A 27813-nucleotide genomic window follows, 5' to 3' on the forward strand; every position below is an offset into this window, starting at 1 on the left:
GTATCAAAAGCAGCGGAAAGGTCAAGGAGAATTAGGATAGAGTAGTGACCATGAGATTTTGCAGCGAGTAGATCGTTTGATACTTTGGTCAGAGCCGTTTCCACAGAGTGCTGAGCGCGGACACCAGACTGAAGTGGGTCGAGCAGAGAACTGGACTCAAGGAAGTCTGTCACTTTCACATACACACGTTTTACAAGGATCTATGATTCAAATGGCGGAAAAATGTGTCTATCAGTGCACTGCAAATATAAGCACACTATTTATTTTATGTATGTATTTTGGCATTCACCAATTCACCCAGAATTGTTTTCCTGAATATTTTGCATGGGCAATATGCAAATGAGCTGAACCACTACATGCAGGAATGTCAGAATACCCAAACTAAATTTTCTTTTTGGACAAAGTGGTTTATCCAAGCCAAATGTATCCACCATGCACAAGTCTAGTGCAGATGTGCAGATGTACAGATGTACACCGATTGCATTACATCAGCAGTACAAAGACTGATTAACATTGCTGTTGCTGTTTTAAACACCTTAATTTAAGAAATATATGATTTAATTGTATTTACTGTATGTGGGCAGTATGTTCAAATGCAGACATTCTTTGGGGCACTGCTTGTAATGTCTTCACAGGCCATACAAATACCTATAAGCAAGGTGTTTGACCATATTTATGTATCTATTTTTGTTACACCTACAGTATGTGAGAAAACATGCCTTTTTGCTGTTATACTAACATTTCGGACTCTGTGTGAAATAATGAAGGATAAAGAACACTGTATACTGTCTAAAGCTTTTCATTTCCCAAATATTTTTATAAAGGATGAAAGAATAAGTGAAAAATAAAAAATTTGTAAATTTACATGTTTTTAAGTTTGTCTGCAATTAAATTTATTGACAAAATGGATGTGTTATGATATCTGTATATGCTAACTATGCATCCCTTGCTTCACATACATTTTTTTCAATCAAAAAGTGCTCTGTAGAGAATAGGGTTAAAGATAAATTACTTTATATTGGTGGGGATATATATATTTTATATGCCGTATATGGATCTGATAGAAGAAGAAAAATGCTCATTAGGACAGAACGAGGGATTTGGGCCCAAAATAGTGACTTTCCTTCCTAAACAGGGACACTTGGAGGGTATGGATATGTTTTGGAGATCAGCCTTTCAATTTGCTGCGACACAACCTCAAGTTGTGATATGTCTTATTTGTTAGATAAAGTATCTGTATACTGTTACACAGCTGAGGTACTGCAAGGAGAATGGCCAAAACTAGAATACCGTTCAGTGTAATTCTGTACAACAAACAGAGGTTTTTTTTTTTCTTCTAATATTTTTTTTCCTTATCCTAAAAAGATATAGACTAACCATGTTGCTTTAATTATGTAGGAAGAACATTAAGCATACTGGTTGTATAGTTATATGGAAAGATAATTACTTATGTCTGCTTACAGGAACATTTCTTATCTAAAGCCAATGTATTCTCTGTGGCAGTTCAGTATAAAACCTGCCCAACATTCTATGTGACGCACATGTCAAAACCTGACAGACACTTTGAGGTGCTGACATTACCAAACTGTAGATCCAAACATTATAAATAGAAGCAAATATCAGTGTTTCGGGATTTGTATCACGGGTTATCCTGACATTGTCTGTACTGGACAATATTGTTATTCTCGGAATGGAGGATGAATAGAAATGTTTATTTGGATTGAAAAGTTTGTCATATTTTTAAAACCATTTTAGACTCAAGTGTTTGAAGCGGAGATTGTTTATAATGGAAGTGGCAGTGGCCAAGGCCAGTAAGGTATTGTCATGCATGAAAAAGGGCATTCATTCTCGGGACGAGAATATAATTTTGCCTCTCTATAAATCACTGGTAAGACCACATATTGAATATGCTGTGCAATTTTGGGCACCTGTTCTAAAGAAGGATATCATGGCACTAGAAAAAGTGCAGAGGCGGGCTACAAAATTAATAAAAGGAATGGAACATATCAGCTATGAAGAAAGGTTAACAAATTTAAACCTATTTAGTTTAGAAAAACGTCGCCTGAGAGGGGATATGATAACATTATACAAATATATTCGGGGCCAATACAAACCATTGTGTGGAAATCTATTCACAAACCGGACTTTACATAGGACACGAGGCCATGCGTTTAGACCGGAAGAAAGAAGATTTCGTCTAAGGCAAAGGAAAGGTTTTTTTACTGTAAGAACAATCAGGATGTGGAATTCTCTGCCTGAAGAAGTGGTTTTATCAGAGTCCATACAGATGTTCAAACAGCTACTAGATGCATACTTGCAAAGACAGAATATTCAAGGATATAATCTTTCAATGTAGGGTAATAACTGCTTGATTCAAGGATAAATCTGACTGCCATTCTGGGGTCAAGAAGGATTTTTTTGTCCTAGCTTGTTGCAAAATTGTGCTTCAAACTGGGTTTTTTTTTTTTTTTTCTCTTTTGGATCAACAGCAAAAAACAGGTGTGAGGAAGGCTGAACTTGATGGACGCAAGTCTCTTTTCAGCTATCTAACTATGTAACTATGTAATATGAAGTCAGTGTTGTCACTTCCAGCTGTTTCCAGCTGCTTGTCATTCACTGTCACGTGGCATAATTCATGGATTTGCCATTTGTGATGGATCCAATTCTTTTCAATGTGTTTGTTAATATATTAAGGGGAAACGTTTACTGTTTCTTTAAAGTTGATATTATTTACTTCTATTTCTAATATTACTTCTGTAGCTTCCTATGCATCTAATGTCCTACATTGAAATGATGTAAACATTCCCTCTGTCACCTTTCCTCCGTTGCACAGTGTGTACAACCATTTTAAATGATCTTGGGTCAGAATCAGCCATTTTGTGACCCAAGAACACTCACCAATGTCTAGATGCTGTGAATTCACTGAGCATTGATGTCACCCATCATCATACTTCTGGGCTTTTTTTTCTGTTCGAAGGATCGGATCATAAGGTGATTTTTTTTTTTTTTTTTTTTTTTTTTTACATTATTGTGCATCAAATAAAATAATATTCATGACTGAACAGAACATTCACTAAAATAATTAATTACAATTTAAATGGGAAACCGTCCAAAGCAGCATGCTTTCGTCTGGAGGTTTGATACAGTAACCACATATTTTTGTTTTATGTCAAGATACCATGCACACTTCTGTTTACATTGTAAATGAATCAAATCTAAAAATATTGAAACTGGTGGCATTGTTCAAAGAAATGTTATATAGCCTAAATATATGATATGCAATAGTGATTGCAACATGTGGTGGATTAAAACAAAGGTTAGTTACTAAAATGATTCTATCATTACTAATCGGACTGCCTGTGTGATCTAATCCACGTATTGCATCATGACTTTTACATTGCAAACACTTTCCAGACTCTCACTAAACTCGGTGGGATTCAGTAAGTGCAGTTATTTGTTTCTCTGCCTTGATACATCTTCCAGCCCTTTGCGCGGATTTAAGGCTCAGATAATAATCTAGAAAAGGACCAAGAAAAGTTATCGACTTCAGGCACAAAAAGGCAGGTTACATGATAACTAAGTAAGGTAAGGAAACCATACTACATCATTGAGTCAGAGGGCCCCTAATAAGTGCTATTATGGGCCACAGGTGATGTCACCAATGCAATGTGCTAGCTCGCACCTCTGGTTTACAAGGTGAGTGCTTCAGAACAAGGTTCCAAAACATTTTTTTAAGTTATACAATTCTATAAAAATCCCAAAGTTTAAATTCTAGTATTTACTAATTGGATTTGGAGAAATTATGCATGTCTACTACAGAAATATCACCAACAAGGTATATCACTAAGAAGATCTGATTTTAATCAAAACGTACAATAAACTCCAAATTCCTTCTACTGGAGAACAGTCTGATTTGTCACTCCATGTGATTTGTATTTTTAGCTATATGATTAATATTCTCTGAATTTGCTACTGTAAATTAAGTTTTGTGAATAATCCCATCAGGGTTATTTACTAAACTGTGAATTTAAAGAGAATTCCAAGTAAATGTCTTATTTCAGGAATAAGTAGAACTGGAAGTATAGCTGACTTGGGGAATTTTTCCATTTCATCGACTTTTACTTTAAATGTAAAATTCACTTTTAATTCTCACGTTAGTGAATTACCCTTTGTTAAAGGACCACTCTAGGCACCCAGACCACTTCAGCTTAATGAAGTGGTGTGGGTGCCAGGTCCTTCTAGGGTTAACCCATTTTTTCATAAACATAGCAGTTTCAGAGAAACTGCTATGTTTGTGAATGGGTTAAGCCTTCCCCTATTTCCTCTAGTGGCTGTCTCACTGACAGCCGCTAGAGGCGCTTGCGTGCTTCTCACTGTGAAAATCACAGTGAGAGCACGCAAGCGTCCATAGGAAAGCATTATGAATGCTTTCCTCTGTGACCGGCTGAATGCGCGCGCAGCTCTTGCCGCGCGTGCGCATTCAGCCGACGGGGAGGAGAAGAGGAGGAGAGCTCTCCACCCACCGCTGGAAAAAGGTAAGTTTTTACCCCTTTCCCCTTTCCAGAGCTGGGCGGGAGGGGGTCCCTGAGGGTGGGGGCACCCTCAGGGCACTCTAGTGCCAGGAAAACGAGTATGTTTTCCTGGCACTAGAGTGGTCCTTTAAGCAAAGAAGGAAATCAACATCAACATGAAGGTGTAACACTTTTATAAAAAAAAAAAAAAAAGGAAAAACAGAAGTTAAAACTGGGAGTGGTGATAGCAAGAGACCCTTATCTTTAATTTATCTATGTGATTTTTTTTGTTTCATCAACAGCTTACTCATTCGGAGCAACATGTGTTTCCTTGTTCAGTATATGAACTCTATACTCGGTTCACATAGATTTCACCTTGCTCTTTTGGAAGCACCAGATACAAATCTGACTTCTACTGTTGATCTCTTCTTTTCCACGTTTTATACTTGCTAGTATTTTCATAGGAATATAACTCACGTTGACTCATGTCCAGATGTTCGAGTGGTTTTTAAATGCTTCGTGGCTAAATGGTAAAATGAACACTGACTTTATTCCCTTACAAACATCACTCTGGAGGAAAATGATCATCTAGGGACTATAAAATCTGACCCGCCTACTGGAATCACTTAGATTACAAAATAAATAAAAACATGAAGAATCACCTCATGCTGAACTCACTATACTTTCGTCCATGTGGTGATTTTCCTATCACAAACACAAGATTTGACAACTTCACACACTGAAAAAAAAAATGCTAGCAACTGCTCTATCACACAATAGCATTAAGGCACACCAACTCATTTACTGGGTCTGTGGCATTTGACTCTATAATTTGTTATCTTTTTGGAATAGTGATCCGAATCGTCAACACCCATTCCTTTCTCTCTAGCCTTGCAGTATCTCTAACTCCAGTTAAAATTTTACCTATGTGCTTTCAAACGGTGGACTAAATCTTACACACAGATTCTATACTGTGGTTCGTATTTGCATTGCTACAAAGTAGAACTCCCAAGAACCTACCCTTCAATAATAGTAAAATTAGTGACCGGTGTATAGTCGCCATATGGGCAGTCGGACTCCAGGACAACCCCCCAAATACCTAACCCAATAATGCACTGACACTCGGGTATATGGGAAAATGTTGTCAACAGCTTTATTAAACAATCTCGAATAATACATTTTTTATTAATTATAATAATAATAATAATAATAACCATAATAATAATAACTTAACAAATAAACATGGGTTATTGCCCCCCATACTCCGCCCTCGCATCTGAATCCTTCTGTTACTATAAAAGGCAATGACCCCCATATAAATAACACATATATATATATATAACATATACCAACATTATTCCAACATACCAACTTAAAGTGCCAAACCTAAATTAACCATGGCAGGGGTATACCTGGATAGCCCTACCCCACGAGGTTCTGAGCCACCGACAGAACTCGAAACCTACCAACCACCAATGACCACAGTTTTCCGTTTCCATCACGTTCATCCTAGGGAGCCCATTTCTTCTCCTTCAGCTCCCTATCCCGCAGCTGTGAAAAAACGGGATAACCCCTACCAGAAACAAAATTCAGGGAGGGTGGGCGGGACAAACTCGGTCAGGTAGGAAATTAGAAGTGAATTAATTTAAAATGGCTGCCTGTTTAAATATCCCCAGCCCACTTACCCATAACTCCATTCCTTCCTTTCTTCCTCCTATGCCCGCCTCCTAAATCCTGTCAAGGCCCTTTTTCGCTTAGCTGCGCTTTGGCTACATGGGGCTACCTTACATTAGGTCTATGGAGCAGCTCACCACTAAACTCTGAGACTCTGCTAAACTACAGTACAGTTTAGCTTCCTTGGTTCAACTCTATGTCCTGTGCTCTGTAATTTTGAAGTCTGCAGCAACCTCTCTCTTGGGCTCCCCTCTGCTTTCCCTTTTCTTTGTCCCTGCCTTTCCATCCTTTTTTTTTCATCTCCTCTCTCTTTACCCCATCCTTCCCTCCATTATTACTACGTTTCATATTCTTGAGGTTCAGTGCTCGGGTACCTCAGATCTTGCTTGATATAAAATGGGTTTGCCTCTTCTGATGTAATGTGTAATGGTATCACTGAGCCAACTGGTATCACTGAGCCGACACAGACACGTTTTATAAACAATTGCTGTTTTCTGCTATGTCATTATTTTTAGTACATACCATGATTTAGATTTTTATTTGACTCTATTATTTTTTTTTTATATATAATTCTGTTTTTATTGAGTTTTCACATTCAAAATATAGTTATACAGACAGGAACATGGTGGCATTGATAACATCTCAGTTGGACCGTTATGGTTTTAACATGTCACATTTATGTGGTTACATTATTACGGTCATACGTTTGGTAAGACTATCTGATCGCTTTGCTTATCTAGTTTGTTCGTAAGCGTGTGTGGTTGTGGTCCTGTAGCCAGGGTGTTTTCCTCTGTCGCCATTTAGGTGTTGTCGGCGTCCTATACTTTTCTCATAAGCAGTGCGTGTGACAACCATAGTGTATAGATCCATTGAAACATACATACATGTATTTAAACATAAATCCATAAATATAGACAAACGATATTAACCAGTGGTCTCAATGTCGGTTCTTGGTTCAGTTGGGGGTTTTGGGGTCTCCTATTAGGGGTCTCAGTTATGTTTAAGAGCGTGATGTGGTCTTGCGTGTGTGTCCCCCCTTCCTCTCTGATATTAATTTTATTTTTATCTACACTGTTAAGCACCTTTACTAAATTGTTATTTTGCCAATTTTAACCCTTAAGGCAGCTCTTTCACCCACCAAAAATTGTATTAAATGCTCAGAAACTGTAATAGAGTGATCGAAATTCCGATGTAGTCAAAAGAAAAAGATACCATAAGAAAAAGTAGGGACTACCTTGGTAGGTGGAGCTGGTGCCAACAATTTCCATCACTTCCCGCACTGTCGGTCTTGTGGAATTCTCCATAGAGATCAGTTTTGCTTTCTTGCACATATAGGAGAGCACAGCACTGACGGGGATTTCTGGCAGATGAAGCAGAAGGAGCTGAAGATGAAAGATGGAGATGCCTGCGGGGGACAGCATCAGGTAAGTATGGCATACCTCTGCTGCAACCCCTGGATACCACACTCCACATGACTGTGTCGTCATCGGAGGTCTTTGCAAAATATGCACTTACTCCCAGAGCAACTGGGATGTGACAGAGCAGCTTTAATAAAAGTTGTTTGAAACAAAATCTCACCCATGCCAGATTGGAGATGCCAATGCAAGTCATGTAGCTTGAGCACGGCCCCCCAAGTCACATTGAGCAAAAGTAGCCAAGTATCTTTCAACAACTGATTATAAGTTGTAAAAAATGATGTCAGATGTTTGTCCATTCCTGTCAAACTCAAGATATCTCTGCAAATGTTAGCTCTATAGCCTTCACCCAAATGAAATATGCTTATGACTAATAGAACACTCCGAACACCATAACCACCATAACCACTACAGTGGTTACTCTAAAACCTGAAATTCCCTGGTCCGTTCACAATTCCTAAATTAGTGCTGGTTGCATTTCTACAATAAAAAGCAGAATCTTATCTGGCTCTAAATTGTACTACTCATGTCAATGTATTAATAAACTGACATATATTTCAATTTACACTATCATTTTACATCTAATACCTTTGTGTTCTTTTTAGATATAAGCCTGGACAATATTCAATGGACCCCATTAAAAAGCATCAAAATGAAATTCTAGCACTTGTCCTAGTACTGAACTTCAGATTCCTGCACTGTCAAGGTATGGGCTATGATAACTAGACTTGTGCAAAAATTGAGCCAGTTTGTCAGAATAAAATTCCTTTTAATCCATACCTGAATGAATTGATTCAACGGGGATAGATAAATCCCCAGCGAATCGATTTTATACAGGTGTGGATTAAAAAGAATTTGATTTGGGCGAAGAAGCTCAAACTAATTTCTCAAAAATCTCATTATCTAATGATAACTGTTTTTACTAATAAATTATTTTTATTTCAATCTGTAAGTAATGGATTAGGTAACATACAATGTTGTGGCTTTGTACAACCAGTTAGAAACACGAATTCACATTTTTTTTTATGTAAATGTAACAAGCCTTTAAATTTGCATATGCATTAAATTTAAGAGACTGGCCATTAAATAATTCCTGAAATATTTGGGAACACTACTCTTGAAATGGCAAACAGTCTCGCATATATTTTTATATGGCTATGGTTGGAGCCATAGGTTGGGTTAGCCTTTCAGGGTTATGGGAGTAAGGCTAGGGTGGCATTAGGGAGACTTGAAGTTAGGGGGCTTAAAGATAAGATTTGACTACTACAAAAAGACAATAGCAGAAATATATTTGTAGTTTTTATAAAAATTATATTGTGCAACATTAAAGAAAAGAGAGGGAAAACGTATTTTCTTTTAGATAATTGTCACCTTCTTTATCTTAAAATCATCATTGGTCAAATAGCTATAAAAAGTACTGATAAAATTTGTTAGAACAATAAAAAAAACTTAATGACTGTAAAGTATTAACAGCATTGAGATATTAATCCAAAAAAGAAATCAGATTAATGTGAGTGCATTATTAGCATTAGTCAATACACTATGGCATGTTTTTTTTCTTCTCTTTTTCAATCATTGTTTTACTTTTTTCAAATTTAATGTTTAGAAAGGTACACATTACACAATGACTATATTATTACATTGTCAGTATTTATAATGCAGTGACATTACTATACAGTAGATTACATTATGCCGTCTTTGGCCAATAATAAGACTCTTGTTAAAGCAAAAGTTATGATGAAACTCTAATGCTGAGAAAGATTATGAAACATTCTATTAACATAATATGCTCTTTTATCTTAGACATTGATGTACTCCATGAACCACTGAATCTGAAACTTTACAATGTGTCATCACAACAACGTTTAATTGTGAAGTGGAATGTCAACAATACTCTGCATGCGTCGGATTCAGACATTGTGTTTCACATCCAAGTGAGCCGAGCTAACGAAACAAATATTATATGCAACGTAAGTAACAACATCGTCTCAATTTACCTTAATACAATAGTGCAGTAAGTGCAAATCTGTACGTCTATATTAATTGATTAATTAATATATTCAATATATTAATTGATTTTATTTTTTTGTGTGTATTCATCATTCTCAAGCCAGGTTTCTGTACAATATTTTCACTGTTCCTAGAACTGCACTATTTTGGACAGAGATTTCCATTTTCTTTTCTTTTTGTGTATTCGTCATTCTCGAGCCCAGGAGTCTGAGGTTTCTGAACAATATTTTCGCTGTTCCTAGACCTGTACTATTCTGGACAGAGATCTCCGATGTCCCACCTGAAAAATGCTAAAGCCACTCTTCCAACTCTGAGGTTATACGCAGTTAGTATATATATATAATATATATATATATATATATATATATATATATATACACACACATATATATTTGTGTAATATAGCTTGCTGGTAAAAGCTAGAAAGGCATTATAGGAAATATAATTTGCAATGTACTGAATTGCTTAGGTTACCATCCTCGCAACAGCAAGTTATGCATTAAGATAGAAAATTAGCATTAATTCTCAGTATATTATTTTTATTAATCGTGCTTAAAGGAACACTATAGGCACCATGGCCAGGGCATTGTAGTGGTTATGGTGCCGGGAGTGCCCTGGTTTTCCCTCCAGTGTAAGTAGTGAAACCCTTTCCTAACAATTTGACTTTTCACCTGTGGTTTGCCAGTCGCTGCTCCCTGCCTCAATGAAAACACAAAGCTCTTTGACTGAGTTAAGACCGGCAGCACAGGGCTAAGCTCATTGGTTGTGAATCAATAGCTGACACTCTTTTAGAAAATGAGTTAGCTTGGCACTGCAAGGTACATCTCAGGAGAGCTAACCGATAATCCTAACAAGAGCTTTAATCTCTAAAAACCAGAAAAAAATTGAAAGGAATCTGTGCCCGACTGACCCAAAGTCAAACCATTAGAAAACAGTTTGACTACTTAGATTTGGAGACACCAGGGGACTCCTGTGACAAAAACCACTACAACACACTGTAATGATTGTGGTACCTGGACTGCTCCTTTAAAATTGCATAAAATGTTTGTAATTGTATTTAATAATGCATTCATCAACTTATGGAGAAAGTTCTACATATTTTATTATGGATATATATGCTACTCTGCAGACTGCAGGTAAAACGCATTGCTGCTTAATTAAAATGTTAATTTGTGTTATGTAATAATTACCTGCAATTTAAAGTTGTTAAAACTGAACAATGCATATATTGGTGGCTGTAATAGTCTTCCTCCACCCCCCGGAGACGCCAGGCCCTATCTTGCCTTAGATAATTAAACCATTAACAATTTAACCCTAAACTCTGAAAGATGGGAGCCCGATTGCTTGGCATCTCTTTTCTTTTTTTGATTGGAGGCTTCAATTAAAAAGTCTTGGACTGGTAGGTTCACAGCATCAGCTGACCCTCTCATCCTATCACTAGGTATGAAGGGTTTTCACTCCATTTTTTGAATGCAGAGCTTGTGATAGGTTGAGTGTGTCAGCTGACACTCTGAGCCTGTCAGCGATACCAGACCTGAATGAAGCCTCGGACTAAGAAAGGAAATTAAAGGGATGAGATTGGGGGCCATCTTCAGCATTTGGGGTTAAACTGTTTAATAATGGTTTAACACCCTAAGGTAAGACAGTGCCCAGAACCAAGGGGCATAATGGAAAAAACATTATTTTAGTTTAAGATGCCAAAATAAGATTAAAACATGTATAGATGTTTTGGTTTTGAAGGGGTTCAAACAGAACATCAAGCTATAACAGAGGCAGACAAATGTACTGCTATAGTACACAGCAGTAAGTAAACTCGCCAGCTTGCTATAGCTCCACCTACTGTTCAGTTCACAAAACAAACTTATTAATTGTAATGTGTGTTATTGTATATTGAAAAAGGTGAATAGATACTTTGGGGGTTATGTATAAAAAGTGTCATTTTCTGAAAAGTGGTGCAAAGATATAAAAGTTAGCAATGAAATATGCATGCTGGGGTTTTACTAGTTTCCATGGTGATTTCTCTACTTTCTCTTAATTTTATACCTAACCCTGTTATGTAAAACAAAAGTTTTCTAATAACTGCCATTTATTCTAATTTACCAGCACAATTATAGTACACATATTTCTACCACCAAACAAACCTTCCAATGGACCTGGGATTCTGAGTTGCCTTTGGAATGCGAATCTCATTCTGTCCGCATAAGATGGGCCTTAGTTAGACAAGAGGGATGGAGTGCGTGGAGTGCGTGGCAGACACACCATGGTGAGTATATGTTTTGTTTATTTGATTACTCTTCCTTTGGGACTTTCCTTCCTTTGTATTATATTCCTTAATTTGTATATTATTAAAACTGCAATCATACATAACCGTGCTCAATTTCCTTGTTACGAAATCTAAAATGATCACTTCTAGATCACAATGAACCTGTGCTGAATTCTGATTGGAAATATTTACTGGATTCCTGAGCTTTTCGTTTTGTGATAGAGACATTTCCTATTTCCATGTCCCGGGTAAATAATATTAAAGTCTTTACTCAGTTGTGGAGCCCAGCAGAGGTTTTTATAATGCACATTTACCTCCAACACACTTTCAGATAATAAGCTCCTCCAACTTCCTGAAGTGCTCCACATTTTATTTTAAATAAAAGATAACATAGCTAACTTAGGTCTCAATTTAATATTTGGATATACTTTTCAAATTATCACAATCTGTTAGAAACATTTTTCTCAAATGCAATACCTAATCTTTGTAGATGTTATTTAAAGAGCTTTTCTAACAGATTCTGATCATTTGAAAAGCTTATCTGAGAGAATAAAATTGAGAACTTCGTTATTATAAAGTAGACTCGCACCCAAAGTGGTAGTTCCTCTTTGAGAATTTTCATACACTGTTACAATGAAAACCACAGATGCATTATCTTGCCAAGTAAATGCTGAAATTCTTCTATAGTGTGGAACGTGACCAAAAGGTCAGTTGCAAATGATGTGTGTATTTTACTTTACAAAATTTTATATATATATATATATATATATATATATATATATATATAAAAATAGAAGGGAAGGCTGCTCTCCGGACTTTAAAACATCAAACTTTTATTAAGAAATGGTTAAAAACGACCTTGGTCGTTTTTAACCATTTCTTAATAAAAGTTTGATGTTTTAAAGTCCGGAGAGCAGCCTTCCCTTCTATTTTTCTACATTATTTGGAGCTCTGGTGGTGCGCCCGGCATTGGACTGTCTTTAAGCGTGAGTGCAGGGGATATCTCTATTTTATATATATATATATATATATATATATATATATATATATATATAAACTGTAGACGCTTATCACTCTACTTGCAACTTCAAAAAAAATGCTAAATGGCCCGGGTGTTACCCGTGTCTATATATATATATATATATATATAAAAACAAAAATAATAATCCAGAGGGCACTCACAGGACTTAGAATAATGTCATGATTTAATAGGAAAACAGAATTACATCTGAAAAAATGATCGACGTTTTGACCCTAGCGGGTCTTTTTTTAAGATCTTGGTATAGATATAATTTTGTAAAGAAATAAAGTGCACTTCCTGAGGCTCGGGTGACATATTTAATGTTAAAAATATATTCTCTTATGGAATTTTGATTTCCTTTTGTGCTCTATCTAATTCTAGAAACAACAACTCAAAACTAATGTATTACCCTGAGTGCTAAATCTGACAGATCCTTGGAGCTCAGTTGTTATGAGGACATTGCATGTAATAGCACACACTAGTGAAGAGATTGTTTCATGTTGCTACAGTTTTGCAAATGTTGTTGCATTTGCTGCACCAATTCACCCCTCACCTCTCTGATCTCTAATATGGAATTTGGTTGTTACTTGGGCCTTCTTTTACGATAATGTTTTGGTTGCTTTAACCTTCTGAATGTATATAACTTGTTTAGAAAGGAGGCACAGGAATATAAAGTTAAATTATTAACTTCATTGTTACTAATTAGCTACTATATCACTGAATTAGCCGACAATACATATATTTGAAGATACAATTTTAAATTCATGTCCTCTTTTAAATAGCTTACCTTATTAGATATGTCTACTGGGTTTGTTTAAAGGGACAATCCACACACCTAAACCACTTTAACTTGCTAAAGTGGTTTATCTGTGAAGCGTGTCTTCTTTTTTTCATTTTACAAAAAGTGCGGATTTCAATAGAAATTGGCACTTTTACCCTTGTTGCCCCCACTGGCTGTCAATCCTTTCTGGTTTGTTTAGCTCAGTGCAGTTAAGTTCAAGAGGCAGCAATTACTCAGAACACCTGTCTTGCAAAGACTTCATTGAGCTGCTATGGGACATCTGTGATTGGACAGCTACAGAAAGTGTGGGCTGGGGAAGAAGGGGAGTGGTTACAAAAGCTGCAGACAAGAGTTCTGTATCCTTTGCAAACTGTTTTTAGATATACCCCCAGTAAAATCATGCATAACCAACTAAATAGATTTTTTTTTAAAAGTTCTATAGGAGTGTTCCTTTAATGTTTGGTGCAGCTTCGACATTATCCTCCAACTCTTTTCTATGGTCTTTCTGAATTGTTTTGTATCATAAGTCAGTAGTGGAGGGTGTGCTGTTAATGATGGAATCCCAGCCCTATTGACAAGCATTGTCAAATGGTCCAAGCCCTACACATATCTGGCACACACAGAGCCCCAACATGTTTATTGTACATGCTATCCCTGAATAAGTCCTCCGTGTGGCCAAATGGGGAACTACAATTTTCAGTTAATAATGAGTAATGTGTGGAATATATATATATATATATATATATATATATATATATATATATATATATATATATATATATATATATTGTAAGTGAACAACCAACTGTATTTATATTTTATTTTTTTTGTTAATCCAACTTTAAATTAAGGATGAGTATTAGGTTAAATGCATGTTGTTGGCTTTTGTTTGCACAGGAGAGAATAATTACAGATCCAAGCCCATCATTTACCCACATGAGAAAATTGTTCATGAAGGATCCAGTGTGAGCTTTTGTTGCATCCCAGTCAAAAATCAGTATGTCAGAAAAATTCAGTTTAAATCTACCTCTTACAATATGGCAAATGGCAGCCCCGGGACAGCTGTGATCACGGTGAAAAATGTGTCAATATCTGCATCTGACGGAACCAATTTTATCTGCTTTTGTAACGGGTCTTACAACGGAACCGTTCTCTTTGTTAGTAGTAAGTATTACCTAATGTCATTGTGTCATTATAATCTATCTATCTAGCTATCAAGTCTAAAAATATTCTTCAAATAGTATCCCCAAATAAGTCATCAGATTTTATGAACAACATCCCATAGAAAAGAAAAACTTAACTCTGAGCCAGAAACCAATGCACAATATACATTGCAAATATCACATAACCATAAATCACAAACATTTATAAAAAATATGCAAAGTAACAAAAGCACAACGTCTGAAACTGAACAAAATACACACTGAAAGAACTAGTTGTGTTAAAACAATTTAAGATGCTTTAATTTATTTGTACTTGAATTATTGGTGGCATGAAAATTTTTTTTGCCATCTGCAAAGATAACTGCATAACATAGGAAACACAGATTGCATAGAAGGACACCAGGATGTAAAAATACTGGTCTGTGGGTAAAATGCATCCCTGTGATTCTGAGTCATATTGGGCCATATAGAGTGTGGGAAGGACAGGAGAGATTATTTGCATTTATATACAGTGCTAGATAAATAATAATAATATAGCATCACATATCAACATATTTCACAGCACTTTACAATTACAGAAAGGGGCTATTTTGAGGTGAAGAAGGCCCTGCTGAAACGAGCTTACAATCAATGAGTATTTGAGTAGGGCAGCTATATAGTATTAAATTTCTTGCCTAAAGACACCTACTAGTAAGTAATGGTAAGATGGCCTGCCGGGGATTCGAACCTGGCTTTCCCTGTTTAAGGGCAGTTCAGTCAGTCTTGAAAATTAGAATTTAGAAGTTCTGTTTTAAGTTCCTCGCAATATCTATCCACTTCATGCAGCATCTTACCATAGCCTCTCAACTCTCAGTATATGGATTCAACTTCATCTTTATCGTGCCAAACTCTTTTATTTTTGGTGCCCTCTCTTGTGTCTACTACTCTGCGGAGTTATCGAAATGTTCTGCATATTTGTTTTATTGCATTCTCACTATAAAATGATGTTATCTTTTTAGTTAAGTTTTACATTAGCAGTTTCTTACGTGATCCTTTGTGTCTCTTCTATTGGCAAAGTCAGATCTAATTTGAAATAATTGGTACAGGAAGGAGATATTTCCCAACCAAAACCACAACTAAGAAAATGGAACTCTGCCTGGAATAAAAGAAAAAAAGCAATATTATGCTAATTAAAAGTTGTTTTCCACATCCAGCAATACCAGTTACTCAGAAATGTGCTCATTAAATTCTACATAATTTAAAAGTGAAAATCATTATGGAAATGCAAAACTTCCAGCTAACTGAGTGTAGAGTACCTTATCCACTCCCCTACGTCCACGCTTGTGTGAGATAATCAACAGAAACCTTTCATTCATTTCATGGTGATTGCTGCAGTTCATAAAACATAAAGGAGAACTTGCCAAGGATTACTAATATTATGTTTACTTATCCTTACATTTAACTAATATTTATTTGTTACAAAAATATATTGTGTTGGCACTCTGCAGTCCAATTGGTGCTGGTACTGAGCAATTGGTCACCTACTGCAGCCTCCAAAATAATAAAAAATGAAAAAATATTACTGCGCTCAAAATAAATGCATTTTTTTATTCTATTAATGATATCAACAAGTAAAAAATTAAAATTCAGCACTTGTACAATACTGATAAATTTCAGTAAGCAGCTTAATCGCCAAATACGTGGTCTCTCTTGGTCCGATAAAAGATAAGATAAAACAGGAATGATGTAGTGCCTGAAATGTCCTTTTTGAAGGTATATGCAATGAGAAAAGGAGAGACAAAAGGAAGTAATAGTGTAGCAGGTTAAAAATTTGTGATGGGATAATATAGGTAAAATTGTGCACTCACACTTTCAGGGAAATTGAATTCGGCTCTTATTTGAATGCCTGGGTGGAATGATCCCTGCCTGAGCATATAGTGTAGTACAAGCTCTTCAGGTAGTCCTTATGGTAATAGTTATCCTCTCAGAGATATGGAAGAGAAATAAAAAAAATATGTGGTGTAGCATGCTGAGTCAATTAGCAAGAGTAGGTGAAATATAAAAAGTGAGCACTCATATATAATGGAGCCTTAATTCTGCCTCCAAAGATATAGCGTGAAGTGATATGATCCCCACTATAGATAATTTAGATCTCTCTCCGTGGATATATAAAAGAGAAGTAGAACCACAATAGTGCACACTGCAGAAATAGAGTGTAAAACACTTTAAAATCATAAAAACCTACTCACGTGTGTTTGAACAAAGTTAGGTATGCACAATCAAAAGGCACAGTTAGTATTAACCCCACCAAGGATATTCAGCTCAGGAATTCAGCAGCAGATCAGGTCTATTCAAAAAGTTATTTTATCATTAAAAACAATAAAATAAAGAATAAAACAATATTAGAATACACAATGTGTTTCACCACTGGCTTTATCAAAAGTGTTTACCATACCAATACTTGGGATTTGCATCACTTCAATGGCTCTGGACGCAATTGGACACATATCTAAGTTATTTTTTATTTTTTAATATGTATTAATGCCATGTAAAATTTTAAATTAAAGGACACTGTAGGCTCAGTAAGTGCTTCCTTTCGTTGAAGTGATTATAGTGTCTGGAGTCCCCCTTAGTGTCTTAATGCTAAATGAGGTTCCCCAGTAGCCCATCCCCTCCAAACTGCTTGGACTAATGAGGAAGCATTGCCCTGAGGAGAAATTATAAACTGTAATTGGCTGAGAGTGCCGGCTGACTATCACAGTACCCATTGCTGGTATGGCTAGAATGAAGTGTATAACTAATACCTTCATCCCTGCAGTAGGGGCCAAGCTGTTGGTGACTGGTGACCATTATAAGTGATACTGTAGACATCAAAACAACCTTAATTTAATGAAGCAGTATTGGTGTATAGTTCATGCCCCTGCAGTCTCACTTCTCAATTCTCTGCCATTTAGGAGTTAAATCACTTCTATTTCACTTTTATTATACAGCCCTACCGACACCACCCCTGGCTGTGATCAACACAGCCTGCATGAAAACAAAATGAATGGTTGCATTATCAAGAGTAGGAGATAAGAAACTCTATATTAAACAGATTTTGCAACAAAGGACATTTAAACATTAGATCTTTCTTTTCAGGAAGTGTTTAAGCAGGCTCTGCAAGTCACATGCATTGAGGTGTGACTAGAGCTGTATAAACAAACTGATGTAACTCCTAAATGACAGAGAATTGAGCAGTGAGACTGGTCTATACATGAGCTATACATCAATGCTGCTTCACTAACAGTAAACCTTGAAAGTTAAACTTCTTGAAACTGGTTTAACACTGAATGGAGGAACTGCTCCAGAGGAGTCCAGGCACTATAACCAATTCTTTGAGATTAAATAGTTATATTTAGCAGTAATTATTACCTCTAAATACTACTTATTTAGCAGTAATTATTACCTCTATCGGTTGCATCTTGCAGTTACCATAGCAAAAGCATACAGAGGAGAGGAGAAATTAAACAGTTTTTATTTCTCCTCTTATTGAACTGATTTATGATTCAATCTGCTAAATCTTTATTACAAGTTTAAAATAAAATGAAGCATAGAATGAAAAATGTAACACATTCAAAATTGTAAATACCAGAAATGTGGCAGTTTCCATTCAACCCAAGAATTGGTCTTTATGCATAAAATCAATGTTTTCAGTTAATTCCACTTGATGCCTTTCTCTGCTTGAGTATGGGTTAGTTTAATTTGGACTGACCTACTTTTTTTCTTGGTGTGTTGCATATACATCGTCTATGTTGTTGAATAGAGATGATAGCGATTTGTTCCTTTAAATGTTCATGTCCCATATATTACAGAACCACCAGATCAGCCAAGCAATATTTCCTGTGAGACACAAGATTTGAAAACATTAAAGTGCACCTGGTACCCGGGAGCACTATACAACTTTGATAATAAGAACGGTGATGGGAAAATGTCTCCAAAATATACCCTGCATGAATGGTACGTTTGAGAAAATAGAAACCTGTCAACTATAATACCTAAGTACAATGCTTATCATAATGCCATGCAATTGACAATACAATGTCTGTGCTGAATTATTTCACTGAATGCTTGACTTATGAAGACTTTCATGGAAGACCTTAAAGATTTACTCTGGGCACCATAACAACTTAATCTGAACATTGTCTTACTTTAAAAGATTAAACTGTTTATGAATGGTTTAACCCAAAAGTGGTAGTGACAACGCCCATTCTCCTGGCCCCACTGCCTCCACTGGCCTCGGCCTCAAGGCAAAATCCTTTCCATGTTTGCTGGTGATAAGGTGATGCTGTTAGCCTCTCACTGGACTCCCATAAGACCAAATACGTTACAAATGTACATAAGTTTATGAACGGTCTTAAGGTAAGACAATCCCCAGGACTGCTAGGCACAATAACAACTTTGTTGAGATGAAGCTGTTATGATGTCTGGAGTGTTCCTTTTATGAAGATAATTATCAGGGTTACTCACAAAAAGAGGAATTGTGGAAAAGTGACAAGAGAGGAAGAATTCTAGGCTGCCATCGTTTATTTGTCATATTTAGTTATTTTGTTTAGCATTTTTAAATTTATAATTTGATATGTATATACAGACATGGGCTCTGGTCTCATTGACATTAAATTCCCTGGTGCTAATAGCCCCGTCCAAGAAACACAAAACAAATGACAAAGTTCACTCAAGGGTCTTAAATAAAGATGCTATAGAACTTGTTTTTTTTTTTTTGCAGTATTAAAGGTAGACAAGATAGGTGGACCATTCTGTCAATAAAAGTCCTGTGTGGATTGAAATATCAACCTATCTTGTTTGTATCTGTTCTGCTGCAATAAAAACATTTCTGCAGCATCTTTATTTAACAGCCTTTAGTGTCCTTTTTCATTAGTTTAATATATAATACAGTGATCATTTTCTATTAAGGTCAACCTCACTCCTTCATTGCCTCATTCTTGCTGTTCTACTCTTCCACTCTGAAGCCAAACTATCACACTTGCTTCAGCCAGTAGGATACTTTGACAGGGTGTTTTTTGCACTTATTTTTCTTTCTTTTTGGTTACATTTTGTTCTTAGTTGATTTCCTGATTTCACTGACTTGCATTATCTTTGTATATATCTTGTCTAGCTAAATGCTGCTCTCTAGTGATAAAGAGAAGTAAACGAGAAGAACTCAAAGTGGAAAGCAATTAAATACTGTTCCTAGTAATTGCTTCACTTTCCGACTATTGTCCTAAAACGAATTATAATACATAATAGTAACAGGAGGCTAGATTTTCCCAGATCAAATTTAGCATTTCAAGATGAAAGTAGATCAGTGGTCAATAAAGTAACCCAGTCACCCAGATCACTCCATCTCAGTTGAAGTGGTCTGGGTGCAGTGGTCCTGTCATTTTAACCCTGCAATGTAAAACAGTACAGTTATGCAGATATTGTAATGTTTACGTTTAAGTGTTAAAAAAAAAAAAAATACACCACTGGACAATATTTTTTTTAAACCAGCAAGCAAAAACTTTTAAACAGATATACAAACCAAAATAAATTTAAAAAAATGAAAAAACTTTGAAAAGTATTTAATAAAGATTTATAAACTTACCATAAACTTGGTCATATTGCATTATTAGGCATGCATCTCAGCTAGACGATTGTCTTCAGCTCGACCCCACATCCCTCTTCCCCAGCCATCTCAGTTTCAGATTAGACCACTAATGACAGAGATAGAGCATCATTGTGTAGCAGCAGGAGAGAAAAATTGGAACCCAACACCAGAGCCTGCTCTGCATAAATCCCCTTTCAGGATACTGCAAGATGAAGAGATATTCCACCTACATGTCCTACATGTGTATAAATCTGTCAGGCATGCCCAACGCACTTTCATGAAATTCCTAGGGATAGGACGCTGATTGGTTGGATCAGTGTCACCCCTGGAGTGGGAGTGGGTGTGGAAAGCATAAGAAAGAAAAAGCAGGTAAACATGAAAAATATGTACCTGCATTATTCAGCCTACAGAATGAGAGGCATGTCCTTCTCCAGAAAGGAGTGAAACTCAGTCTTGGAATCAAATACTGCTGATAGCAGCATTTGGTTGGAGTTACATGGAGTTTAGCCACACATGCATATCTTAAATCTAGTAAAAGCAAATATTTTAGTAGAATTGAGGCTATTTTTGGCTTTGTATAAGATGAAAGTATAAAAAGAACAATAATGGAATACAAAACATACTTATGATACAGCCAATTTTACAAGGGAATGAGTCTTATCAATACTGCAGAAGCTGTACACCACACAAAATTACTTAAACATACTTCTGATGATGAACAATTTATTAATTATGTATTGAGTGCCTGTTTCATGTTTACCAAACCACTATGGGGAAATATCATTTTTTTGCATTTTGCATTGCTTACAAGCCTGCAAGTCGTATAATAGAAGACAAGTGTGTTTTGTGTAACAACCTGAGATACCTTAAAATAACTGTTGCAATGCATGATAAAGTTATTTGAGAGAACGAATTCCCACCATGTTTAATGATCCACAGCTCATGTCCTATGTATAAATAATTCATATGTGTATCTATTTAAATAGTGCTTCAAAAAACAGGTCACTGATAAGAATATTCATATTTGAAACACATTTTTGTATTTCTTTTTTTTTTTTTAAGGATTTCCCAGAAAACAAGTGTTTGCTCCGCTAGAGACAGCTGCAGTTGGACCATTGAGAAGAACAGGGCAATATATAATTTTACCTTGACTGCTGAAAATCAGTTAGGAAAAAGAAGTGTCAATACTCTTGTAAATGTGACAGAGAGCGGTATGGCATCTCACTATAACTACTTTACATCCAAATGACTCCACACCAAACTCTCATTATGGAAATGCACAGAATGCTTGGCTTGTTAATTTTCTTTCTGTATTACTATGTTTGTGGGAATTATACAGTAAACTTTAGCTTTCATTAGATTACCAGCAGATTAAGGCTGTATGAAGCTGGTTCCTCTATAAAAAAAAAATCCACTTTGTTTTACGGCACAAAACAGCACAAACATAGCACTAACGAAACACAGTGTATTTGTTATTTGTGCCAATTATAATGGGGGCAGCTTGACACACTGCAGGTTAATGGTCGGTTGACATCTGCCACAGCCCACACACTGGTCAACAAATGTCTCATCAAATTAGTAAAATAAATGATTTAGCACAAGAAATAACAGTTTCATACTAGACATATGAATCCCTTTCACTTGGGCAGTGAGTCAGAAGGCAAAATAAGACTGGTTTCCTGATGGCAGATTTTCAATACAAACCATTTAGTCCGAAAGACATGGCTTAGAATAGACGTGAAAGGGAAAGTGTTTAAATTGGAATACTTAAGGTATTAATTAAACAGTGAATTAGAGATTTATTTTCCAGCTCAGTTTAAATTTCGCATGCCGTGGTCCACTCAACACAACTCCCTGCTTAATAACTAAACTAGTACTAGTAATAGTAATACTTGTAATAATAGCAATAATAGTAATAATAACTTTGATTCGGTTAATGCTTGTCTGAGTGCTGGTCAGTTAAGGTCAGCAATTTACAATCTACTGCCAGTCTCTAAAACTTGACTTGGTGAATTAGTTTTCAATAATGCGGAAAAATACCTTTCTGCTCATCTCAAACCTGGTTTAACCCCTTAAGGACCAAACTTCTGGAATAAAAGGGAATCATGACGTGTCAGACATGTCATGTGTCCTTAAGGGGTTAAGCAGCAACGATAAGAAGTCAGGTCTGAATATTGAAGAACACAAGGACTTTGTTGGAATCAAGAACTGGAAACCTTCCTTCCAGTTTATATAAGAGTGTCACTAGTTTTAAGAGCTATTAAATTGACATTTAAAGGAAAACTAAAGGGTCAGGAACACAAACATTGATAAAACCACAATCTAGCCCCCCTGCCCTGCCTTGCTCCTTGCCCTAAATATAGTAAAATCTTACTTTTGTTCAAGTCTGCAGCTTCAAGCTCTGCCCCCGAACTGCCTGCTTGGCTGACATCATCAGAAGTGATTCTCTGAGCCTATCACAATGCTTTCACACAGGATTGACTGAGACTGTCAAGGAGGCAGATCAGGGGCAGAGCCAGTGCAAGTCAAGCACAGCCCTGGCCAATCAGCATATCCTCAAAGAGATACATTGAATCAATGCATACATATGAGGAAAGTACAGTGTCTGCATGGAGAGGGTGGAGATACTTAATGGCACTGCCCCAAGAATCACCTCTAGTAGCCATATGAGAGAGGCCAGTGGAGTTATCCCTAGGCTGTAATGTAAACACTACATTTTCTCTGAACAGACAGTGTTTACTGCAAAAAGCCCAAAGGGAATGATTATACTCACCAGAACAGATACAATAAGCTGTAGTTGTTCTGGTGGCTATAGTGTCCCTTTAAATCAGAAACCGGACATTTTTTGGCAAGCATGTCTTTTCATCCATTGGAAGCTGAAGCTGCATTGTATGGCAGGAATGAGGAGTAATAGATGGCTCATCAGTTCTAATACACAGTGTCTGAATATGGAGTTTTTATTTGACTCCAACCTACCTTTTACTGAACTTACACTTAAATTATAAAATATATTTTTTCCAGACAAACTTATTAATATTAACAGTGACAAGTTTACTTAAATGCAGTTATATTTCAAGAAACTCGCTAATTACCCGTGGGAGAGACTTTGCTCACCAGACCTGGTACTCAAAAAAGGCATGTAATAGCAATTCAAATATAGAATAAGGGTTTTAAATGGAACCTTTTATAAACATGGTGGTAGTGTTTTGTAACGTGCTTACACACTTTGAATATCCTGCCTATATGGTGTCTGTTTTGGAGGTTAGGAAAAGGAAACAATTATTTAAAATAAGGTGGAGAGAGAAATTGGTTAGTTATGTACTAGGCAACTTTCCACATATCCACAAGTTGCCAAATTCCTCCTAGTCAGTGGAGTTTAGAAGTGATCGGGAAAAAAAACAACAATGTTCAAGGTAGGATACTACCGTGGCATATTAAGCATTCCATATGAGCAGGGCCGGACTGGGGATACAAAGCAGCCCTGGAAAAAAAAAATCTATGCCAGCCCCATAAGTCATTGCGCCATATATTGCTTTTTCTAATATAATATATTGGTCCTTTCAGAGTAAAACATTTAATTATACAGTAAGCATACTCACATGCAGACACAGACAATCTCACTGACACACACAAGCTCATTGATACACAGCCTCATAGACAAACAATTTCACTAATATACATAAGCTCATTGACATAAAACACAAGCTCACTCACTAGCAGGCACACACACACACACACACACACATACACATGCAAGCAAGCTCACTAGCAGGCGCACACACACACAGCTTAATGTAGTGGTTCTGGTGCCTGTCCCTGCAGGCTTTTGAATGTAAACACTGACTTTGCAGAGAAAAGGCAGTGTTTACATTGCTTCCTAGTGACACCTCTAGTGACAGACACTCAGACGGTCATTAGAGGCGCTTCCTGTGTCAGTGCGGATTGGCTGAGATCATCAAGCTTGATGATCTCAGTCATAGAGGCAGAGACCAGCACGACGTTGGAAAAAAAAAAAAGGTGAGTAAAACACTATTTTTAAAAACACACACAGACACCACGACTGACACACACACACACACACACACACACACACCACGACTGACACACACACACACCATGACAGACAAAGACACACACACACACACACCATGACAGACACACACACATACCATGACAGACACACACACCATGATACAGACACACCGTGACACAGACGACACAGATAGACACACAGCATGACACATACAGACACACACACACAGCGTAACACAGACAGACACACACACAGCGTAACACAGACAGACACACACACAGCATGACACAGACAGACACACACACACTGCATGACACAGACAGACACACAGCATGACACAGACACACCGCATGACACAGACAGACACACACACACACCACATGACACAGACACACACACACAGCATGACACAGACATACACACAGCATGATACAGACACACACACACACACACACACAGCATGACACAGACACACACACACAGCATGACGCAGGCACACACAGCATGACACAGACAGACAGACAGACACACACACACAGCATGATACAGACACACACACACACAGCATGGAACACACACACACACACAGCATGACACACACACACTCCCACTGACATACATATTTTTTAGTACCTGTGGTTGGGCAGACTGGTAGCTGTGCTGGCGGCCGCAGGGAGAACTTGAAAGGCGGCCGCAGGGGAAGCTCTTCATGAGGCCGCTGGGGGAGCAGGCTCTTCTGGGGGAGCAGGCTGTTCTGTCTCTGCTCCCCCTCCCTCGCGCGCAGCTTAATGAGACCGGAGCCGGAATATGACGTCATATTCCGGCCCCGGTCTCTTTCTAGCGCGCGAGGGAGGGGGATTGTAAGCCTGTTTGCTGTCTGAGCAAGTCCTACAAATATCCCCTCTTTATAGTAATAATAATGTAAACCATTGCAGGAAATGTAGGAGCTTTATAAATGCTAATAATAATAATAATAATAATAATAATATGCAAGGAAAATAGTAGAAAAGGTGATATATGATGATGAGCAAGAGATGGCAAGAGAGAGACAAGGTAATTATAGCAAAGTGGAACACGAGGCAGGAAAATATATGTAGAGTAAAGGAAACAATGCATTAAGTATTAAGGTTACAATATACATTGCTTGTTGATGTTGATTTAGAGATTAGGTTTCAATACAAGAAAACTATAGTTAAATCGTGCGCACTGGATGTCAATGCTTAACTGTTGTTAATGTATTCAACGAATTCCTTATACTCATTCTCATGGCCTAACATTCTTTATGTTTCAGTTCGTCCTTTCACTCCAGAACGACTATCGGTAATTAATATAACTGCCAGAAGTGCCACACTACGATGGTCTTTAAAGGTCAGCTATAAAGATCATCCAGTACTGTGTCAAATTGGACTCCAGAAGAGCACTGGAGATGAAGAACTGGTAAAAAGGCTACTTTTTTATATCATGCTTAACATAAATGCAGCCAAAACATTTTCTTAAAGGGACACTATAGTCAGCAAAACAACTTCAACTTAATGAAGCAGTTTTGGTGTATAGATCATGTGTCTGAAATGTCACTGCTCAATTCACTGTCCTTTAGGAGTTATATCACTTTTGTTTCTCCCTGCCTGTGTAAGTCACAAGCAGGGAGATGTGAATAGGCTGCATAAACAAAGTGATTTAACTCCTAAATGGCAGAGAATTGAGCAGTGAGACTACAGGGACATGATCTAAACACTAAATTTGCTTCATTAAGTTAAAGTTGTATAGATGACTGTAGTGTTTCTTTAATGTCTTTTTTTTTTTTTTTGAGGGGCCTTTGTGTAAATATAAAAGCTATAGACCCATGCTAAAGTAAGATACTCATAAGCCATCGAACATCACTAACAAAACTCATAAAGCATTGAATATTACCAGCTCTGTGCTACAAAACACCCATCAGGCACTGAAAGAGTTAAAGCAAACAGTAGAAATAGTGTGCAGCGCAGGTATGTGGTACCACAAAATAGAGTGTAATACATGCACTGTGGCGGTATATATACCCAGTAAAAGAAAGCACACAAATACCCAAAAGTATAAACAGAATCAGATATTAACCAGAGATCAAATGCTGAAGGGTTCAATAATATGCCCTTTTTCTGACAGTCTGTTTTCGGGTGGTGGTGTATATAGGCGAGAAATCCAAAGGGTGTTCCTCTATGTGGAGCTTGTTCCTCAAAATGAATGATGTTCTTCAGATGTACTGAACTAAATCCAGCAGTGCAAATCGGCGCTCATTGGCTGAGAGTGTCCAGCTCTCAGTCAATGAGCAAGCCCTGTACTGCAGGATTTAGCTGTGCTCTGGAGTCTGCATTGCCATATCACTCTAGGGAATTAGTTAAAATGCTTTTTTATTTTATGATTTATTTATTACATTCAGATTATACATCATTAGATATTATATAATATCTTGTTATATTTTACAGATAAATAAGACCATACATGGAACTTCAACATCTGAATGCATTTCCAGGCTTGGCAAGGGAACACTACACCCATATACCACTTACACAGTGAAAGTACGCTGTGCAGTTATTTCTTCTTTACCAAAATGGAGCAAATGGTGCAAGAGTATTACAATCAGGACACTCGAAGATGGTAATTTGAACCTTAAAAAAATACCTGTCCTCTGAGCATTAAATAGGGTTACAAAAAGCATAAAATAATTATTTTGTTCAGAATAGTACAATAGTTTTTTCCCCCATTTTAGGCTACATGAATTCACACATCACAGTAAGCAATTAATTCAGGGACGCTACCTGTGTCCCACTCGCACAATAGTGCTAGACACATAAATGTACTCAGTCAGCCTTTTATAGGAAAATCACTTAATTATATAATATATATAATGTATACAGCATGCCAAGATTACAATTCTGTCCAAAGAGAAGCAAAACTATAACAAAATATTCAAAGGCAAGTCTTGTGAGAGTTCCCTGATTGGTTGGCCTACAAGCCAACCAATCAGAGTGTTCTGACTGAGATTTTAAAGAATGAGTAGGTCAAGCCAGTCCTGTAAGAGCTGTCTTTACAAGATTCGGTTCATCCAAACTAAAACATTTTAAAAAATGTAAAAAAAAGATTTATTTGTTGTGCAAAGTCGTACAATATATAATGTCTGTGCAGAGAATGATATACAATTATGCACACATACATGGTCCAAAATATTATTCGGATAAACGGCAACATTTTCTCAGCAGTCACAAATTATTTCTCCAAAAGCTAATCTAGCTCAAATTTTGGGCTCATATCAGTCAATAGTTTCTGTGTTTCTCAATAAGTAACATGCATGAGTGAGCAGAGG

General features: G+C 36.8%; 1 protein-coding gene across 1 annotated transcript in view; it reads left to right on the forward strand.

Moving 5' to 3' along the window:
• Positions 1 to 27813, forward strand: part of OSMR (oncostatin M receptor) — a 79376-nt gene that overhangs the window by 22074 nt on the left and 29489 nt on the right. Inside the window, exons 2-9 of the mRNA XM_063453991.1 lie at positions 8206 to 8306; positions 9404 to 9570; positions 11714 to 11873; positions 14573 to 14839; positions 18669 to 18813; positions 21503 to 21651; positions 25765 to 25910; positions 26936 to 27107. Coding sequence (XP_063310061.1) covers positions 8228 to 8306; positions 9404 to 9570; positions 11714 to 11873; positions 14573 to 14839; positions 18669 to 18813; positions 21503 to 21651; positions 25765 to 25910; positions 26936 to 27107 — 1285 coding nt within the window. The 5' untranslated portion in view covers positions 8206 to 8227. The remainder of the gene's footprint in view (positions 1 to 8205; positions 8307 to 9403; positions 9571 to 11713; positions 11874 to 14572; positions 14840 to 18668; positions 18814 to 21502; positions 21652 to 25764; positions 25911 to 26935; positions 27108 to 27813) is intronic.

Source organism: Pelobates fuscus, chromosome 5 (genome assembly GCF_036172605.1).
Source record: "Pelobates fuscus isolate aPelFus1 chromosome 5, aPelFus1.pri, whole genome shotgun sequence".
NCBI lineage: Eukaryota > Metazoa > Chordata > Amphibia > Anura > Pelobatidae > Pelobates > Pelobates fuscus.